General features: G+C 34.5%; 3 protein-coding genes and 1 long non-coding RNA gene across 4 annotated transcripts; 2 read left to right on the plus strand and 2 right to left on the minus strand.

Moving 5' to 3' along the window:
- The first annotated feature begins 205 nt into the window (after window positions 1-205).
- LOC130820817 (uncharacterized) lies at window positions 206-5865 on the plus strand. The gene is made up of 3 exons (XR_009045264.1): window positions 206-739; window positions 5044-5179; window positions 5310-5865. It is a non-coding gene; the product is annotated as an uncharacterized LOC130820817 (long non-coding RNA).
- On the minus strand, window positions 2221-4166 carry LOC130820816 (probable xyloglucan 6-xylosyltransferase 5). The gene has a single exon (XM_057686336.1). It carries the CDS (start codon window positions 3963-3965, stop codon window positions 2625-2627), a length of 1341 nt encoding a protein of 446 aa, XP_057542319.1. The 5' UTR covers window positions 3966-4166; the 3' UTR covers window positions 2221-2624.
- A 1097-nt stretch (window positions 5866-6962) lies between the features above and the next one.
- On the plus strand, window positions 6963-16637 carry LOC130820505 (serine/threonine-protein kinase VIK-like). Its single transcript, XM_057685904.1, has 11 exons — window positions 6963-7504; window positions 10508-10582; window positions 11430-11546; window positions 12360-12454; window positions 12574-12694; window positions 12785-12864; window positions 14442-14501; window positions 14585-14706; window positions 14801-14886; window positions 14986-15101; window positions 16094-16637. The coding sequence occupies exons 1-11, from the start codon at window positions 7178-7180 to the stop codon at window positions 16218-16220; spliced, it is 1326 nt and encodes a 441-aa protein (XP_057541887.1). The 5' UTR covers window positions 6963-7177; the 3' UTR covers window positions 16221-16637.
- A 731-nt stretch (window positions 16638-17368) lies between these two features.
- On the minus strand, window positions 17369-20623 carry LOC130820506 (transmembrane emp24 domain-containing protein p24delta9-like). Its single transcript, XM_057685905.1, has 4 exons — window positions 20121-20623; window positions 19828-20037; window positions 17755-17831; window positions 17369-17672 (listed from the first exon to the last, which is right to left on the minus strand). The coding sequence occupies exons 1-4, from the start codon at window positions 20322-20324 to the stop codon at window positions 17528-17530; spliced, it is 636 nt and encodes a 211-aa protein (XP_057541888.1). The 5' UTR covers window positions 20325-20623; the 3' UTR covers window positions 17369-17527.
- Between the last annotated feature and the right edge of the window lie 414 nt (window positions 20624-21037).

The raw sequence follows: 21037 nt of genomic DNA on the forward strand, positions 1-21037 counted from the left end.
CAATGTAACTATTTCTCACTCAATAGTAATAGAACATGAATAAGTTACTCTTTCATTCTTAGATATGATACTTTTCTTATAAAATATCAATGTCATTATCAGTAGTATATTTCAAAAACAAAAACGAAAAGAGCACGTATTAGCATCTTTGCAAATGAAATTGGTTTTTTTTTTTTTTTTTTTTTTTTTTTTTGGCAAATGAAGTGAAACGAGCACACTAAAGAGTGACAGGAGTAACTAAAGATTTTTGGGATAGTACATAATTATACAGAAAATTTGGAGTTTTCTCATGGGGCCTAGGCAAATTGGCAGTGTACTCTTTTTTAGCTGTCTTGAAGCTTTCCTAGCCTTAATCAAACCTTTAAACGGACAAAAAGATTATCTGAAATTTGTGAATCATCTTTCATTTAGAGCAAAACAAAACTTCTATGCTGTGCTATCCAGTATCCACAACAATGCTCAGTTCAGAGACTCGATTACGAGTTGGTACTTGGTGGTGTGATGATTTCCCGCCAAGCGAGCTTGAAGATTTGCCTCTTGTTGAAGATGATGAATACTGTAATTCACAACAATTTTGTTATCATCACGATCACTATCACTATCGTCATCTGCATGCTCAAAAGATAACACTCCGAAGAATTCAATCAGTTTATGAATTTCATCAGATTGGGGGCTTTCTATCATGATGACTGCCCTATGCACGCACTTGGAAGAAGATTATCTTAAAAGGAAAGACTAGGTAAACTAGACGATACTACTCCATGATAATTTTCATTTTGACTTTTGATCTCATGGCTTTTATGAAAATATATAACAAATTCATTTGAACGGATACCCAATTTAAATGAATTTTAGAAAATTAGTTTTGTTTTAGTCAATATTCAAGGCAGATGCAGTAATGAGCAATTAGAAAATTAAACTGATGGTATTTACTGGTATTACACAATTATATCTTTGGCTCCCAAACTGAAAATTTCCAGAATAAATGAAGTAAATGGTTTGCTACGAGTCTACCTTCTTTCACTTCTGTAAAGTTCACAGTTTTGTTACAATCTGCTAACCATTCCAAACTGCAGAGAATCAGCCAGCTTAGGGAGAAATAAATTGTAAAATAAGTAAAAAAAATTCCCAAAATAAGTTTTGAGAAATTTTAATTCCTAAAATAAGCGTCTTTATGTACGAGTCTAAGGTTAGATTTTTTTCGCTGTTACTAACAGCGAACGAATCTGACTTTGTTAACTAAAATTTTTTGAAGCTTATTTGAGAAGTTTTTATAAAAAAGCTTATTTTATTCAATCTTTTGCTTACGGATCAAGTAGCCCACATGAATTGGATCTTGTTAATGCAACCGTAAAAGAAAATTTGAAATACATAAGAGAAAAAATAAAAAAAATTGATAAAATAAATAAGTTAAACTTATTCCAAAAGTAAGTGTGAAATTTCCAAACCTGAGGTTTGGGGCTGTTCGCAGTTAGTAACTGCGAACAAGTCAAAACAGGTCAAATACCTGTTCGCAGTTAGTAAGTGCAAACAGCTGTTTTGTTTGTTTTGACCTGTTCGCAATTAATAACTGCGAACAGCCCCAAACCTCAGATTTAAAAATTTAAACGTTCCAGTGTTGCAAACATAGTTGCAGTAAGCTGTTAGTTTATTGCTATTTTCGTTGTCTAGCTATACAATGCTGTATATTACAATACATCTTTGAATGTGACCCCTTCCATGGTTCAGAACTTGTTTCCCTATTCATACACAGAAAATATTGATATATTATAGAATGGATCTCCACATGGAGCTTTAATTGAGATGTAAAACAATAAATAACAGTATTTTCTGCAGATGCTCTATTATTAGAAAAATCTTAATAATACCAAATGCATTCATTAAGAACCTAAGCAATCAACTGCGAATCAATCGACAATACACCGAGTCGTTGACACTGAACACCCTTCAAGTGTTAGGCCGTGACAATTCATCGCATAATCACCCCATGGGTCCCACTCGTGTGGATATACCCACGGGCACCCGTGGGCTTAGGCGCACAAAGCCACTACCATTTATACAAGTCTTTTCCAAAATCACTCTTTTTCAAAATCATATGATATGATTTACCCATCATACATTTATACAAGTCTACAACCTACTATTTTAGCGATATGAAATCTTCCTTTTAATATTTTCAACATCAAGATCAGCATGAGAAAACTGAAAGTTAGGTATTTCATATTTGTAACAAGAACAATGTAACTCACCATTACCATTTGCCAAAAAAGGTAGAAAATAGTCTTATATTTAGTCATAGATTCCTTTCAGGACAAAGTACTAACAACCAAACTACAAGATCGTGTAACAAATTGACAATTTACTTCATGAAAATATGAATACAATCTGTATAAAGAATGAGGAACTAATACCAACTTTCCTTTTTAGTCAAAACCATGTGTTTTCCATTCCACATACAAGATGGAGAACAGAACATCAACTGTAAGCATCAAAATCTCCTTTACTGTCAAGGGCTCCCTGGAGCCCTCGACGATTGCGTGAGTTAAGCCTCACACTGTCACACATGGTACCGAAGGCGACAAGGTTCGCTTACATTGCCCTCGACAAGGAAAACTCGTAGTATATCACGACTTCAGGCCGCCATGTCGAACATCATACTGATCGACATACACCAAAGGTGTAGTCGTCTCGTTCCTCGTCCTCTTGATGTTTGGACTCAACAAACCCCTATGCCTAAATCCATACAACTTCAACACCTGATTATCAGCAAAATTGAAAGCTCTCTCCATACTCTTCAAACATTTCTCAGCCGGATAATCAGCATAACTCCCACAAGGCTTACAACCCACAAAATGTGTCACAAATGGCCACCTTTCATCACCTAAACCAGGATGATACTTCTCCAACATCTCCTCATACCTATCCACTAATCCAGTCCAAAACCCATGTAAATAATATGAATTCTCCACAAACACCTTATTCATCCAAACATCTTTCTGAGAAATCAACAAGTAAATCAAAGCAGATTGATCATCAGCTTCGAAAGCCGGTCTCCCACTCAAAAATGCAGTCACTATCTTCCCTGCTTCATCCCTAGTAGGACCTTTAGGACCCATGGGAGCCCAAGTATCAAGCAAATCTAAAGTCCATTGACAATTTCTAAATAAAACACTACCAGTATTCAAAGCAATCCAAGATTTTTTCTCATACAACAAATCAGGGTAACCATGAATAACTAAATTAAAATCCTCATACTTTTTAATAGGAATTTCAAAAACCATATCAGTAAATAAAGCATCACTATCCATCCACCAAATCCACTCAATTTCAGGGTGAGATAACATCAAACGTCGAATTAAAGGCAATTTAGACCAATACCCAGAAAGATCCTTATCTAAATGAGCCATATTGTACACAATTTCAATCCCATGAAGCCTACAATAATCAACTTTATTCTTAATACCCTTAAGCAAATAATGATCCCCAATTGGGTTATCACAAGGAGTAGGAGGAGACCCACTTACCAACAACATCCGAGGTTTTCCATTTACATAATTCGGGTACCCTTTATTCAATTCAAGCCATTCTTTCCTTTGTTGATCCCAATTTAGAATTTTTTGCCCAAAAGTGAATGTAACATTGGGATTAAAAGGAGGTCCATCATCAGATTCAGCACCATCAGATCGAATCTCAGCAATAACCCTTCTAGCTTCTTCTTCAAGACGCTCTTTTTCCGCATCAATTTTTGTAGTACCAAGATTCAACCCTATAGTTCCTCGAAGAACCAAAATGGTTACAAACCCACATAAGATAGTGATCTTAATGTTGTTTACTGTTTTAGCAATTTGACGGCCGCGTGGCCCACGTAAACGTCCCATACTGGAGGATAATGTGGTGGTAGGAAGAGTGCCGCCAGGATTGACGGCGGAGGACCTTTTTTGGGCCGTGAAATTGTCTTGGCCCATGATTAAATAACGGGATTGGAAGAGAGGGATGAGATCAGAAGGTAATATTAGTTGAAGGAAATTAATGGGGGAATTTAGGTTTATGTTGTGGGGGAATTTAATGAATGAAGAGAGATTTGGAAGAGTAAAGGAAGGAACGTGGTAGGGTGTATGTAAGAATGCAATGGGAGATCAAAAGATCAAGGAGGCAAGAGTTGGCACCGACTAGTAAATTGTCTACTATTTTGTCTTTTTTAAGACTTTTGAATTTTTAACACGAAACCAAAGTTCTTATATTTTTTAAAAATTCTACGTGAATTTTTCACGTCGTAATTAAAATTTTTAAAAAATTTACACGGTAATTTCGAAGTTTACGTAATTGTTCCACTATAACCTTTTTACACATAAAAATATTAGCAACTGTTAATTTCGAAGCTTAAGGTTGTTGTACGCCTGTTTATACGACTTACCATTTCAAATGTCATCAGTTTTAACCTTTTTCCTAAAACATAAACCTAAACTCTATCATCTCTCATTCAAATCATATTTTTTTTCCCCAAATCCAAAGATGGTAGAGTTAGGGTTAATATTTTGGGAGAAAAGGTTGAAATGACATTTGAAATGGTGAGTCGTATAAATAAGCGTATAACAGCCTTAAAGCTTTGAAATTAATGTTTGCTAACGTTTAACTAACATTTTACGTGCAATAAGGTCACAATGTAATAATTTAGTAAACTTCAGGGTTAGTGCATGGATTTTTTTTAAAAGTTTTGGTTACCACGCAGAAAACCCAAAATCTCAGGTTACCACGTGGAATTTTCCTATATTTTTTCATGGTTGATTGAAAATTAGAATTACTGTAGATAAATGGTAATTTTTGATTTTTATTTTAGTATTATATTATCATTGTTTTATGCTCGTATTAAGGGAATATCATTAAGGTATATTAAGATTAAATAAGATGTGTATAAAGAAGTCACATACGAGAATACTCGAATCTTTATTCGATAGAAGAGAGTTTGCATTAGAGATCGACCATAAGTTCTTTTTTATTTGCTGTAATACTTGATGAGTTGTCTAAATTAATTTGGAAATGAAGTCACATATCGCTTGTTGGGATCGAAGATTGGAGCTGCTGGCGCAAGATGGGCCAATTGATGCTGCAAGCACACCTACTTCTCCGGATTACATGGTGTGGTTCCTCTCCATCGCTCGCCGATAGATTACACGACAAGGTATCATCGCAGCAGCTCAGTACACCCCCGGCCCACCGATGATGACACAATTTGCAAGTATTTTTGAATTTGAATTGTTAAACATACAACTTACATAATATAACTTATATTACGATCAAATAATTTGCAGGCACAAGATGTCACATCTGTGATTAGCTCCAGCTCTTCATTCCCGAAGTGGCTGCGCCAGAGACCTCAAGGGACGTGCAGAGGGAATCTCCTCCTCACAACGACATATATTTGGAGGAGGTCGAACTGACGTACCCCCAGGATGTTGTGGGGTCCTTATAGGGTGCGGAATCATCGCAAGGTGTGGGATCATACCAGTACCAATCCCCTCCCCTCCTCGAGCGCCATATGACCGCCTTTTACTATCGTAAGAGGTGGTCTAGACCATCACATCTAGACTTCTAGAGAGGGTGCAAAAGGAGGATGAGCATTAGTGTATTGTTTGTAATATATCGAACATTTGTGTATATTAAACATTTGTAATATTTTGACATTTGTATATAGTTTGTAATATATATGTAAATGAATATATGTTTATCTATCGTGTTTAGCATATGTTTATTACGAATTGAATGTTATTGCTCGGAGATTTCGGCGATGATTTATTCCGCCTTGAATCATGCATTGAGCTATAATCACTCCGTTTATCTTAGAATGATGTATACAATTAATCTATATGAAACAAACAATCAAATTCAAATAGGGAAGATGCTGCCGAAAATTCAACACAATTTCATTCATAATGAACCAATCTGATAGCAAATTGCATATTTATTCGTTAAACTAAAACAACGCTAACTAAGATGGCTTATTAAACTTTCTCATAATCCTTTCAGTCTCTTCTTTCCTATGAGCCATATCATCTATTTGCCTCTTGAGATTAATTACCTCTTCTTTAAGCTCTTCTTTTTCTTTAAAAAGTTGCATTATTAAGTCTCTCTGCCATTTAGTACCCTCAGGAGCAACCCACCTAAATTATGTGCAACCGAATCCTTCGTTCAAGTAGAATGGACAAGCAACAAAATCACGACTAGGATCGTCGTCAATATAATGAAATAAGAAAATGTTGATGTATTTATATAACATAATAACAATGGCTATTTTCAACTTTATAACGGCTATTTTCAATTTCATAACTGCTAGTTCAAACATTCTGACAAAAAGTCAAAAAAAGTCAAGTTATATGTTCGCTGTTAGTAACAGCGAATAAATGAAGACCTGGTCAAAACAGGGCAAACCTCTATTCGCTGTTTCTAATAGCGAACAAAGGCTTGACCTGTTTTGACTAGGTTTCCTTTTGTTCGTTGTTAGTAACAACGAGCATGTAATCTGACTTTTTTTGACTTTCTTCCTCTGTTTGCTATTATTAACAACAATTACACCCAAGCCTCAGCTCTAGAAAACAAGTGATTGTTCTGGGAAATATTTTTAAACTTTTCTCATTTATTGAATTTTTTATATTATTTTGCTTATTCAATTCAAATTTTCTAACAAAAAGGCCATGAATTCATGATAATGCCGTGAGTTACAACTAACGTTTACCTTTTGTCTACTAACACGGTGAAAGTCATCCCAATTATTCCGACGTGGCACTCAACTCTTATCATTCACTTCCTCAATTCAACCGTTCTTTCAGAAATTCCTGATTAATTCGTAATTTGTAAATCATAAATCTATAAAGTAAACAAAATAAAAAAGACAAATAAAAATTCCTCTGTTATTTACATGGACTAGGTATACTTCTTCGGTAAGTAATCACTAGAGAAAAAGGAGTACAAATCCATATTTGTTTTAAAAAAATAATAAAAGAAAAGGAAGAAACAGAATTAACGGATACACACATATAATTCCACTACCGATTTCCTCCCTCTTTCTTTCCCGCGTTTATCTTCCTATCATCAATTCCCTCTTTCCATTCTCTACTTTTCATTATGAACTTTTTTGATTCATTCTTTGATTGAATTTCAACCGTCCGATTCGCCGGAGATTATGGCTGACGGTGGTGAAACTTCATCGGACGGTGGTGGTACTGCAGTGCCGGCGATTTCTTTTTCGCCGAACAAAGGAGGAGAGAAGCCTAAGGATAAAGAGAAAACTAGGGTTAGCAAAACATCGGCGATTTTATGGCACGCTCATCAAAATGATCCCAATGCAGTTAGAAGACATTTAAAAGAGGATCGGTCTCTTGTTAATGCTAGGGATTATGATTATCGAACTCCTCTTCATGTTGCTTCTCTTCATGGTTGGGTTGATGTTGCCAAGTGTTTGATTGAATATGGTGCTGATGTTAACGCTCAAGATCGCTGGAAAAATACCGTATGTTTTTGTTTCTTTCTATTTTCATACATTCAATGTTTTTTGTTCATGTGTTGGGTTCATGTTAGTGCGCTTTTTAATGCAATGGAATAGGAATTGTTGAGATATTTTTATATTGAATAGAATTTCTTGCTTCTTGCATCATACAGATTGATATTAATTTAAAGTTCTAGAAATGTTTTTTTGTCGAATAGTTGCTCTTCTTTGCTAAACTAAGTTAGAGCAGGGTATTTCTAGAAATGAAAATGTTGTCGAATCACTTGGACGGAACGAATTGAAAAATGCTGCAAACTGTGGGAATTGGGACTATTTGTTAGCATATTATTTGCTCCGTAGACCAAGCTATCTTTTTTCTGTTTTACTACTACTTTATAGTGTTATGAATCTAACAACTATCAGAAGGAATGAGCTTATTAAATCTAAAGTGACGCTTTTAGGTCGTTATGTTTTTTGTATTAGTTGGAAATCTTAAAGAGACTATAAGCACCATAAACGAGATTACAAGTCTTAACACCTATTACAAAATACTAGGAATTGAAACTTACATTAAAATAATTAACTTGAATTAAATAAATATTAACCGAAGATCTTTTAGACAATTTTGTCTTCGGAATCTTGATACCAAACCAAGGCACTATTTAGTTTTCCTAAAAGCATTATTCCGCCTACTTGGTGCTTAGGCTTAAGAACTTGAAATACACTCCCAAGATACAACGGTTTGCATTCAAATATAAGCATTATATATTTGAATAGTGTGAAAAATAAGAAATTATATTGAGCAAACTTAGAAATAAAATGAAAAGATGTAGCTAATTTCCTCCACTTTTTAAAACTTGTTGAGAAAAGGGAGCAAGAAGATCACAGCAAAAAATTTGACAGCAGAAATTGGTGTGTGAAAACCCTTGCATTTGATCCCTTTATATAGAGGTTGGATCACAACTCCCATTTTTCCATGATCTCCACTATCCCATGACACTTAGTGGCATAATTGATACCCTAACCGACTTTAAATAGGAGAAGCCCATAAAAACTTGCGGAAAAATGAAGCCCAGAAAACCGAATGTCATTCCTTGCAAGACACGACAAGTCCCATGCCAATTTCCCAAACCTGTCTGTCCGCATGACGCGAGACACGACTCCTTTACTGCTCTGTGAATTCGCGAGCTGTGCACCTCTTCGTGAGGCGCATACACCCTTTCCCGGTTTCAAAGCTTATTTTTCTTTACTTTCCTTTTGGACAAAGGTTTTTACGTTGTTACTACTTTCATAGTACTTTTGGCCCACTATCATTCCACTATAATATACTTATAACTTATACCTTTATACTCTAAATAATCCAACGGAGCTAGAGGTCAAGAACATTGAATATTATAGCTTGCCAGTGTATTAATGAACATGACTAAATATGCAAGTACTAAGATCAAATTGTGCAAGAAATCACATGATAAACAATGACACCATGATTAAAATGGAGTGCACCAAATTATGGTTACATCCTCCTTTCTCGACTAGTTTATGGTATATTTGTTTTTCTTTTTTGTATAAAGAATAGGTGAGCAAATAGCTCAAGCAAATAGATAAAGAAATTACATCACTGAAGTTAGTATTGTGAAGGGACATAAGTAACGGAGAGAGAATCTTAAGTAAGAGCATGGAAGAAACAGAGGGATACATGAAGCCCAAGCCTATGCTTGGCTTGGCATATTACAACGAATGGATTAAGGGCATATATATAAGAAAAACAAGGGGCAACATGTATGTAAACTTGAACAAAGTCACGTGTAGCCGCAGGCGTGTTTGAGCATAGGGCTACTCGCTCGAGCAGCAGCAACCTTCAACATTCTGTTTAGAACACTGCTTGGTGCTCGTTCAAACATATGGGGCACTCGTTCAAGCGTCCTTTGGCTGGAAGCTATATGATCTTTCACATGATACTTTACACATTCCAAAACTCTAAGCCTTACACCAAGAACAAGTCAAGCAATATTTACATCTTTGAAGCTGAACACTAAAGAGAAAGTTCTTGTGTAATGACCATACAAGAAGTGGGCTTACCTTTGGAACTTGGAAGTTGTACTGCTCTTAGGCATTCATTACCAATGTCACCATGATTTTGTTTGTTAATTTTGATGGGGTAAAATGGATTAACAATGTTGCTAGTCCAATTCTGAACAATTGTATATTCCTTTAAAAATTTTGTTTCGTACTTGTTATTTTAAACTTTAAGAAGGATTACTTCAAAAAGCATGTTCTTTGTATAAGGAATTTGTCTCCTCTCATGCCTCTTTTAAGGAAAAATCCAAAGTGAATGAAAAATCCAAGTATGATTCACTTTGGATGATCAAAGAGGTCTATCATGAGAGTAAGAGTTTGAGGTTTGTAATGTATTTTCTATGCCCATAAGTGAGTACAACTAAGACAAATATTGAAAGTAGGGACTATACCACCAAGACTAAATTCGGCATGTTATTTAATGACTTTGTGATCTGAGAATGGGTATGAACTTTGGTTATTCTTCCTTAATTGATGTATGTTTAAAAAATGAGACGAACTTTGGTGTTTCTCATAGAAGATGAACTTACTCATCCCATGCCACATTATTGCAATGGTTTAAATTACTTAATATGCTTTGAAAAACACATCTTTCTCAATATTCTCCATGGGAAACAGCACATTTATTATTTCGTATGGGCCATTCTATGCTTTGTTTTCTGCAACGTGTCTATTTATTGCATGAAGAAGATTCTATATATGATTTTTTAGTATATAGATTGTAACCACTTTTTTGTGAATGAGGTGCCACCTTGATATGGCCTATATTTGTAGAATTGTTTGATTCTAGTTGACTGGTATCATAGATTCGTTGAAGTACTTTTTTTCAGGGCTCTGAAAATCTTCATTTCCTTATTTAAAACATCGGATGTTTTTTCCCTTGTAGCTAAGATTTGTGCATGGTATATTTAGCTGCTTTGCAATTGATTATAGTTTTTAGTTCCATGACAGCCTCTTGCTGACGCTGAAGGAGCCAAAAAGCATGGGATCATCGAGCTTTTGAAGTCATATGGTGGTTTATCTTATGTAGGTATCTTGCCCCTATCATTGTAGGTTGTTTCAATAAATTTTTTTTATATGCTAGCTGTTTCCTAGTACATGTGTTTTTTACTTGGAAGCATCATGTCATGCTTTGTCTTGATTGTTGATTCTTCTGAATGCATGATGATATAATCATTGTATTTTGCATCTTTTGTTATAAATATTTTTGTTGTAGCATTTTGTTTGTGGACTTATTTCCTTGAAAAGATTATTTATTGTGTGTTTGGGTTAAATGAGTTTTCCTTCTCACAATATAGGAAGCAATTCGTCCTTCTAAAGCTTTTCTTCTATATTTTGTTATTTAAATGAAGGAAATGCATCCCTCCATTTCCCTTTCCTTCCTATCCTTCTATCTCTTTTAATTCGAACAAGATTTTTATGGCTAGAGGCAAATGAGGCAATGATATCTAAAACCTATGTGACCTAAATTCTTCTATTGTGGTAAACTGGAGTTGTACGTGGCTACTGTATCCAATGGCTCACAACTTGTTCTTTGTTTCATAGTTAAAATCAATTGGGTATGGTTATAGTTGACAGGGAAGCCCAATATGCCTTTTCTTTACCTTTGAAGATAATATATTCAGTGTAGCACAGAGTTTAAAAAATCATAATTTTCTTGATATGCTAATGATTTACAATGTGATGGTTTTATGCTACTCTAAGTTTCCACTCATACACACTTTTTTATAAAGGCATTTTTGTCCTGAAACATGCTCCCTTTAGGTTGTTTTAGACTCTTAGTAAGTGACATGTAGGTTTTGCAGTTTCTGAACTTCTCATCTGTATATTTTTGATTTATATAGAAGTACTATTGTTCCATTTTTCCTTTCAGGGTCAAAACGGGAGCCATTTAGAACCAAAAGCTGTGCCCCCGCCTTTGCCAAACAAGTGTGACTGGGAGATTGATCCTACTGAGCTGGACTTTTCAAGTTCTTCACTGATTGGAAAGGTAGGACACTACCTACCCGAGGACTCTTGTAATTAATTCTAATGTGTGATTTATAAAGATTACTTGATTTCATATGTATTCTTGATTTCCTCTATATTTTTTGATTGAACTTATCCGTCATTGTAGTGTCATCGTGGTCTTAAATGTAGATGAAACTGGACGTGATTTGGCTTAGGCAAACTTGCAGTTCTTCATAGGGTATTTATTGGTGATCGTAGAACTACACTATCTGAGCTTTATCCACTCCCAACCAGTCTGCAGCCAAGCATGGAATGATGTGTATGACTAACATAGCAATGAGGATCTGTTAGAGGCAATGATAAATGGATGATGGTAGTGCTGATTGTTCAGACTTGGTTGATGAGAAGGGGAGGGGCCTTTTCTTGGGATTATCTATGACAACTGATTTATCATTTATGTAATTGTTTAAATTCTGTGATACTTTCCATTAGTGTTGTATTCTTTGATTTCAAAGATGGCCTAAAAAGTTTTAATTAGTAATTACACAATATAATAAATCAGGAATGCAAAAGAGATATGACAGAAGTATACATGTTTAAAGTTAATGTGGGTTGGTAATTATTGAGTTTCAATACCTGACTTCGTTGTTTGGAATTATGGCTTTGACATTAACGTTTTTGAATTCCACCAACTGCCTGGGTATTTGCATGTACTGTTTGCCTTTAACGTTTTTTGATCTTATTATTGGTTTCTCCACAACCTTTGCATATGCATCTCAATGTGGTGTCTTGTAGATTCATTTCTTGTAATGGGTTAACTTTCTTATTTTATGATAATATTGAACTCCTTCAGGGGTCATTTGGGGAGATTTTGAAAGCCTTTTGGCGTGGCACCCCAGTTGCAGTCAAGCGTATACTTCCATCTCTTTCAGATGACAGATTGGTGATGTATGTTTGAATTTGAAAGTTTCTAGCTAGTTTGAGTATTTAATGTACACAACTCTAATTTATAATATTTTATATGATGGACTTTCTTATTGATTTTTTACTCTTTGTTGCTTCTTCAGTCAGGATTTTAGGCATGAGGTCATTTTACTTGTGAAACTTCGTCATCCTAACATTGTTCAATTCCTAGGAGCTGTAACTGAGAAAAAACCCTTAATGTTAATAACTGAATATCTGCGAGGGGTATGTTGATGCAAAACATTCTGTATTTGAGGATTGTTTCACTTAATGGTAACTAGATTTTGATTATTCTTATCAGTTCTTATCTTGTAGGGCGATCTACATCAGTACCTTAAAGAAAAAGGCGCTCTTAGTCCTTCAACAGCGATAACTTTTGCTTTAGATATTGCAAGGTATCCTAAGTATCATTTATGCTCTTTCCATACAATCAAAAAAAGTATCGTTCATGCTCATTCCATACAATATTTGGAGACTGGTTGCACGAAATGTGATGTTGCAGAGCAGTGTTACTGAGTTAGAATGTTGGTAAAATATTTCTTGGATAATGTAAATTTTACTAATGAATTTCAAGATCACTTGAAAGGGAATAGATGTTACTAAAAAAAGAAGGGACAGAAATTTCAAATTTTATTAGTACTATCATAGTACCATGTAAATATTCTTTTAAGGAGTTATTTAGGGATGTAGTCATCTGATAAGTACTATAATCCTTATTGATCCATCATCAGTGCCCAGTGATACTCTGTCTCTTTTATTGTTGTGTCCATAAAACTGGATCCAATTGTAAGTATAAACTCTACGTAGAATACTTTCAAGAATGAAATTCCCCATGTCTTGGAAGGGAATAGATGTTTAGAGCATTAGAAGTTGGCTTAAAGACCACAAAAGGTCACTGAGACTGTCAATTGCAAGTTTGCAACAGAGGTGTTTAAATGAGGTATGGACTTGCATTCGAGCTAAACTTGTCAAGTTATCACTATACTTGTGGGTTTTCCCAAATAGAACATTTTCCAGGCCCCTGGGTGGTAAGGTTTCTCACCTTTGATATGAAAATTTTGAGTGTAATTAAGCTAGACGCCTACTGGTATCTGAAGTAGAGCATTTATCAGTTCAGAAATATTCACGATGGTGTAGTGAATCAAGAATCTAGGAAGTTCTAGTTTAGTGATCATAAGATACTAATGCTGGAGTTTCATGGGAGACTCTTAAATTAATGCTACTAGAAGCAATATGCTGATGGGTTTCCTGAGAAGGAAGCTAGCTGAACCTACTTTGTACAGAATGACTTTTTCTAAAGAATTGGCTACTCTTCATTCTAGTGTTCAACGTTTCAAGACTCAAATGCTAATTTTCAACTAGAGCGACTCTTTTATTACAATGTCCTTCTGACTACATAAGTGGTGGACATCGGAAATGCACTAAATGTTTTATCTAATGGAAGCGTTCCTGTATAGCTCAAAGAATGATGTTTGGGGTTTGGATTGAAGTAATTTATTTATAAAACTATTTGGAATAATGAATCTGCTTTTTAGTTTTATCTTTTGCTTGTTCTTGCCTTTGCTATATCTTTATGTTTTTATATTGCCAATTTTTGGCCTATAGGCAATGTTCTTATTTCTGTCAAATGGACCAAAAGGATAATATTATTTGCAGTTTTCATACTTTCAGTTGAAATTGAGAGGATTTTTGTGGGGTGGGTTAAATTTGTGCTCAATATTAGCAAGAAAGAACTTCGTCACAATAGTGTTTATCTCCTCTCACCAGAAAGTTGGATTTAATGGTCAAGTGAAAGAAGGTTCTTTTTGAAAACTTCTTTAAAGATCATTCTCCCTTAGAACCCTTGTATAGTAATGCTTTGTGATTCAAGGTGAAACTAGTTGCACATGATCATCCTTTTTTCTTCTGTATTAATCAGCCTAATAATCTGATTATTATGCTAATCTGACTACTACAATCGCTGTTTATCTAGAGGGATGGCATATCTTCATAATGAACCTAATGTGATTATCCATCGAGATTTGAAGCCGAGGTAGGCAAAGTTGGTTCTTAAGAACACTTGGATGATACCCATCTTGATGTTTGGTTAACATTGATGAATCGCAATGATTTCAGGAATGTTCTCCTGGTCAACTCCAATGCGGACCATTTAAAAGTTGGAGACTTTGGACTGAGTAAGCTCATCAGGGTTCAACATGCTCATGACGTGTACAAAATGACTGGCGAGACAGGGAGCTGTGAGTTGTTTGTTTTCCTACATTTTATGGGATATTTTATGCTTATACATTTTTTTTTGACATTTGGTTGCATTGAACATATACACACACACAGATCGTTATATGGCTCCAGAAGTATTTAAGCATCGGAAGTATGACAAAAAAGTTGATGTTTTTTCTTTTGGCATGATATTGTATGAGGTGAGTCCATTAACATGACCTTCAAATGACAGCAACTGGATTTTTTAATTAAGAATGTAATATCCAATATTGATCCTCACTATCTTGTTATCTTCTCAGATGCTAGAGGGAGAGCCTCCCATGGCAAGTTACGAACCATATGAGGCTGCTAAATATGTGGCTGAAGGACACAGACCTTTAATTAGGTCTAAAGGTTTTGTTCCAGATCTGAGACTGTAAGTTATAAAGTGGTGTTTTTGGACACCAACTAAATATTTTTTGTCCATACTGCTTGAAATTAGAGGTTTCTATACTAAGTTTCTGCATCTGATCTGAGTATCTGATAAACCTGGAAATTTAGTTTACTAACCTGTTGGTTGAAACCTTTATTGGGAATTAGGATACATACTTTGTTTTGTTCAATGCAAAGTAGGTGTGCATAGGTATTTGTAGTGCTTTCACGTTCCTCCCCTCTCCCCCTCCTAAACAAAATCACTCAGACTTTTGTTTTAAAAACCACACCTCTTGCCGCTTGGGCACAACAGTTATAGAGGGGCTGAAAATTTTGCCTCTGTTAGTTTGGGAGAGGCAGCACAGTTTAAAAAGGACTTGGACAAGCTGTACCTAGTTGTAATAATAGAAAATGTTTGTCAAGTGATTTTCCCAAAGGAAAAACCCTAAACACCCCAGGGTGCTTCACACTTTTTAGAACTAAGACGCACGAACACCAACCTGCTTAATAGAGGCATCGAGTTTTTTGTGCTTCTTTCTCCCTTTCCTGCTGTTCTCCCTTGGGACCCCATTGTCTTGTACTTAAGAGTATCGTCCGATCACCAAATTTTGGCACCAATGAATCTGCCTCAAACTTTATGCTGTATAACCTGACACTGTTTTCTGTAGTAATTCTACCCTTTTCATTTATTCCACGAGGTTCTTCCAACTTCTCTGTTGTATTATCTTGGTAAAAGTTGGGTTCCCTTCTATCATCACTACATCACTTGTTGAATTCACTCATGTAAACTCTTGTTAAACTGCATTTCCTTGCCTATTCAAAAAGCAAAAATGGACCAATTTTAGCTGTGTTCCTCCCATTTATCGACTGGGGAAACTGAGAAAATACAATTACAAAAAAGAGTAGGGTGCTATTTGAGATACTTTTACCATCACAGTTACGGATTATGAGCTTTGCACTTGAGGTCGTTTAATATCCTTTTGTGTTAATCCACAGATTAACTGAACAATGTTGGGCTTCTGACATGAACCAGCGGCCTTCGTTTTTAGAGATTATTAAGAGACTTGAGAAAATTAAGGACATTCTTCCAGCAGAACACCATTGGAACTTCTTTTCCGGATGATATAACGCTTAATTATCGATCTCAAAATTCAATGACTAGCTACTTCTCATTCTCATAAGTCATACCGGATGATGTCTCGTCTGTTTGTTGTGCAATCTGGCTCATGTTAGTACCACTTCAAGCCTATCAGTTCCCTTTCACTATCGAAGGGGGCGACATCGCACCTGTGTAATTAGCTCTAATTTTTTAACATTAAATATAACGTATAGCATGTCAGAAAATCTTGTTCAAACTTGCATGATTCCAACTACACATCATTTCGATTTTTAGGCCTTGAAAAGGCTTCAGATTATTTTGTGGTTGGACATGTATATCATTATTCAACCTCAATTTATTTTGCCCCTGTAATTGTAATTTCTGTAAATTGTAATTGTAATATATTTATTGTGTTTTTTACTCAATCCTATTCACTTCATATACCCTATTTGAAATTTTGCACTATTTAAATCACTTTGTTCGTTTGACATTGAAAAAAGTAAATTCCTATGAAAAATGTAGTAATTCTTAGGATTTTTTTAAAAATTCCTAGAAATTTAAAAAAATTATTTGTTTGACAAAATAAACTTTCAAATTCAAATAACCGAGTTGGTATAATAAGTTGATTCCTACAAAGTGAAGAAATTTACATTTTTTAGGAATTATAAATTCCTATGATATGATGATATTTTTTTTGTCAATCAAACATCTAAAATATTCAATTCTTAGGAAGTTGAAATTCTAATGGTATTTAAGTGGAAATATAGTTTCGTTATATTTTAGTCTTAATTTATAATTTAAACATGTTTATATTTTATTCTTAATTTATAATACATAATCAATTGAATTCTTATATTGATTTATCTCAATATAATTTTTTTAGTGTTATCTTTTTATACTATTTAATTTAACATAATTATACTAATAATTAATTAGTACATAAACAAGCATACATAAGCAAATAAGACATGAAGTAAATAGGAGGAGATCATGTTTCTCACTTGCACTTGAATGTTATGTAAAACTCCTACATTTTACTCCCCTGATACTTTCAAGCAATTTTCATCAAGACCCACTTAAACGAAATCTGCCATGGCTGAAATATGCAATTGTACCTTTTATAGATCAAAAAAAAAATTCAACTAATACCTAATCAAAAAATCATTTGCAACTTCACATAAACTGATAGCATATAATTTAACCATTATAATTCAAAACCAAATAACTTTTTATCTCCAACAAAAAAACCTATGACGTAAATTTAATGTGATTTGGGCATTTAAAAATATATCACTACTACTCTGCTTGAAAAATTTTACAGAACTTCTAACTTAGAGCAGCTTTTTTCTCTCAAAGAAGTGTTTGAGGTGCCATACTTGCAAGCCAGCCACTGATAAGCAAATAACAACCGAGAGAACACCCAACCAATACATTCTAGAGTTGGTAGCTCTGTTTAACGCTTGCATCTCTTCTTCCCTGAAAGTCAAACAAAGTTATGATGTAATTTTTAGAAATCTACTCTAAGTTTTGGCAACTGGCAAGAAGGAAAACAGCCCACCTTTCACGAAGGTAAAACATTTCCTCATGAATGGAGTTTACTGTATCCATTAGTTTCTTTAACTCTAACTCCATAACCTGATACAAACAAAAGCTTTGCTGAATCAAACATATTATATTATAGAACCACAGCCACTCCAATCATTTATCATAAAATACATCAATTCATTGTCAACTAAAGGAGGGGAATTTTTAAAAGAGGTATAATTAGAATATTTTTGAATACAAATATGAAAAATAAGAAAATATACAGTCAATATATATCAGCAAACAAACATAAACAGCTTTCTTACTCATAGTAAAAGACCGACTCATCCGTTCTCTTAAAATGCTTCTCTTATTCTTTCGCTACCAAATATAGGATGTTGGAATCTCAAAACCCTTGGCGCTTGAACTGAACTTATTATAACTAAATTGAATAAACGAACTTATCTAGTAAAGAATGAGTGAAAGGGTTGAGAATCATATAGGATGGAACCAAACTTATGTAATGTAGCATGAACAAAACTTATTACAGCTGAACTTAGGTGGCATTTGAACTAAGTTCCCCTTTTTCTACCTGTTTAACCTCCTTTTTTGTCCCTATATAAGAGATGAACAAGGGAAATGGGGAAATTAACAGTCCTGTGAGCTAGGTGTACCTTGGAAAAGGTCCATAAACCAAGTCAAATCGTGCAAAACAAGCCGAAGGTAGCATCGTGTAAATACCAAACTACATAACGGAAAAGGAGAGTTTTTGACAAGAGCCAACTAGGAAGGTAGTTTCATGCAGCATTTGTACGTTAAAATGTAGTTTCTAATGAAGAATAATAGTTTGTTGTATTTCAATTAAGTAAAATAGTTTTCATTACTACAAGCTTTCCTACGATCAAAATCCCAATTAGCAAATGGATAAAATATAGCTGATCAAACTTTATAGCCCTTTGTTGCAAAAATGTTTAAATTGTGTCTTTTAAAGATAATAAAAAGGTGTGAAATCTTGATTAAATATAGTATAAAGGCTGATAGAAAAAAGTAGGAGAAAGGAGATAGATACAGGGGAAAAAGGAAAGAAAAACAAGATAGGACATAGAAAAAACACCACAAAACTGAACCTTATTTGGCAGTTAGCACATTGATATAAGACAAAAAAAAAGCAAATATTGTTGGATAAAGCAAATCAAGATTACTCAATATCACTTTAGAAACATATAGCATGATTGTCTCAAGCTTCTCCTTTCTGTTTAGACATCAAAGCTTAATAATGCATGTAAAAGTGTTGAAGTGCACTATTGATAGAAGCCTGTGTCAGAGACGAACTGAACAGAAGCTATTGTGACATAAAATGTAGGATCATATACGCATACTACTTCCAGAATTTTACTTAGTCTAGGTCGATTTATATCCAATGATGCTGATCTAAATGTGATTCTACAAACATTTTGAATAGGTATTAAAAAGAGAGATTCTAAAAGGAGTTCATGTTGCTCAAAAAATAAAAAAAAATGTAGGTCGAATGACGAATATCATGGGCCAGAAATAAAGTCTAAATTGAACAAACAAAAATATATGTGGGCAAACTAAAAAGAAGAAAGATAGTCAGAAACAATGTATCTGAAAAAATTGATACACTATCTAAAGAACAAGAATCAGCAAGTAGCGTGACCAAAACAATTTAACAGGAAGATGACGGCCCTCCATCCCAAAGAAGTATCCACCTTTCCTTAGTGCAGAGCTGCAAGTAAGAACAATGGCTGATACAAAAGGGGGATAATGACCGCTTTATTTTCAGTCTATTTTAACAAGTCACAAGAAAAAATTTCGAATCATTATTTTTTTTAGCTACATGAAGACCCTAAAAAACCCTCCTTGAAATCCAGTTTGAACCAGGTCCCAAGCAACAAAAACTTGAGATCATGATCAGCCATTTTCATTTGATCAAATTAACCCCAAAAAGTTCATAAGACATACTATTTGATCAATTCGACAACGTTAAATTCACAAAACCAATATTTAAAAAGCATAAAACGTAAATTGCAATACAAAGAGGGATAAATTACTCCAATGATCTGTTACTTTTAAAAAAACAACTCACCTCAACGGTTCCTTTTTTAGCAACACTACCCCAATCCTTAGCAGCAACACCAGTTTTCCAATCAAAGTCAACAGTAACCGTCACAGGTGGATTATGCTCTGGACTCCAAAAACACGCCATATAATCACCTGCTTCAGCAGCTGTATACGCAAACTGCCCCGATTCCACATGATCCGCCGTGTGATAATTATTCCCATACGCCGATGTCACCTGTCAAACAAAAAAATTAGGAATTTCGATTTCAAAAATTAGGGTTCATATTCACACTGAAAGACTTATCCCCGTTTATATACCCTAACAGTGACTTTATGAGTATCCGGCAATGGAGTTCCTTCATTAGGATTCACGATGTGGTACTTTCCAACAGTCATAGAATTGCTTTTGATGTCTTCTGAAATACATTTTGTATGGCCTGATTGAAGATCAAATCTAAGGGAATGTGAAAGATTTAGCAAAAACCCTAGAATTAGGATAATTCCAAGGGATTTTGAGAGCATTTTGAGCTGAAATTAGGGCTTATAAATTCAGATTTCTGCTTGATCTATCGATTGCAGGAGCTTTAAGTTCAGCGATGAATTCGCAGTGCATTCAGAGGGGAGAGAGAGAGAGAGAGAGAGAAATTAAAGAGTGAAAAGAAGGAGACTACGAGGGAAGGATGAACTGGAACTGGAATTGGAATTGAAATTGAATTTGACATTTGTTGTATTATGGGAAGACTTCATTGGAGAGCGGAAGTTTTGGTACTTACGTGTCGTTTTCTTATTGGAAGAAATACGTTTTATGGGAGGCTTTTTTTGAAGTTGAAATTGTGGAAGTTGAGATTTTGAAGTAATGAGTTGTGGAATTAACTAAATTTTGTTTTAAAGAGGTGATTGAAATATATTTTTGTAAAATATAGTCTCAAAAGCTAATTTTGCATTAGCTATCTCAAAAGTTTAAAATATTAAAAAAACTCTTAAATATAACAATGGCGAAAAAAGATGTAGAAAAAAAAATAGAAAAACCGAAATAATTTTTATTACCACTCAATTAGATTATAATTCATTAATAATGATTCACCAATACAATGATGAAATGGAGTAAAGTATCAAGCTCAAAGTTCCCATCTTCAAAGGAATATAACTCGTCTAATACAAGAACTTTCTAGGCACTCAACCTCTCTTTTTCTTATACTAGCCTCCTCATCGCATGTTCAAATCTGATTTAGGTA

This window comes from Amaranthus tricolor, chromosome 8 (genome assembly GCF_026212465.1).
Source record: "Amaranthus tricolor cultivar Red isolate AtriRed21 chromosome 8, ASM2621246v1, whole genome shotgun sequence".
NCBI lineage: Eukaryota > Viridiplantae > Streptophyta > Magnoliopsida > Caryophyllales > Amaranthaceae > Amaranthus > Amaranthus tricolor.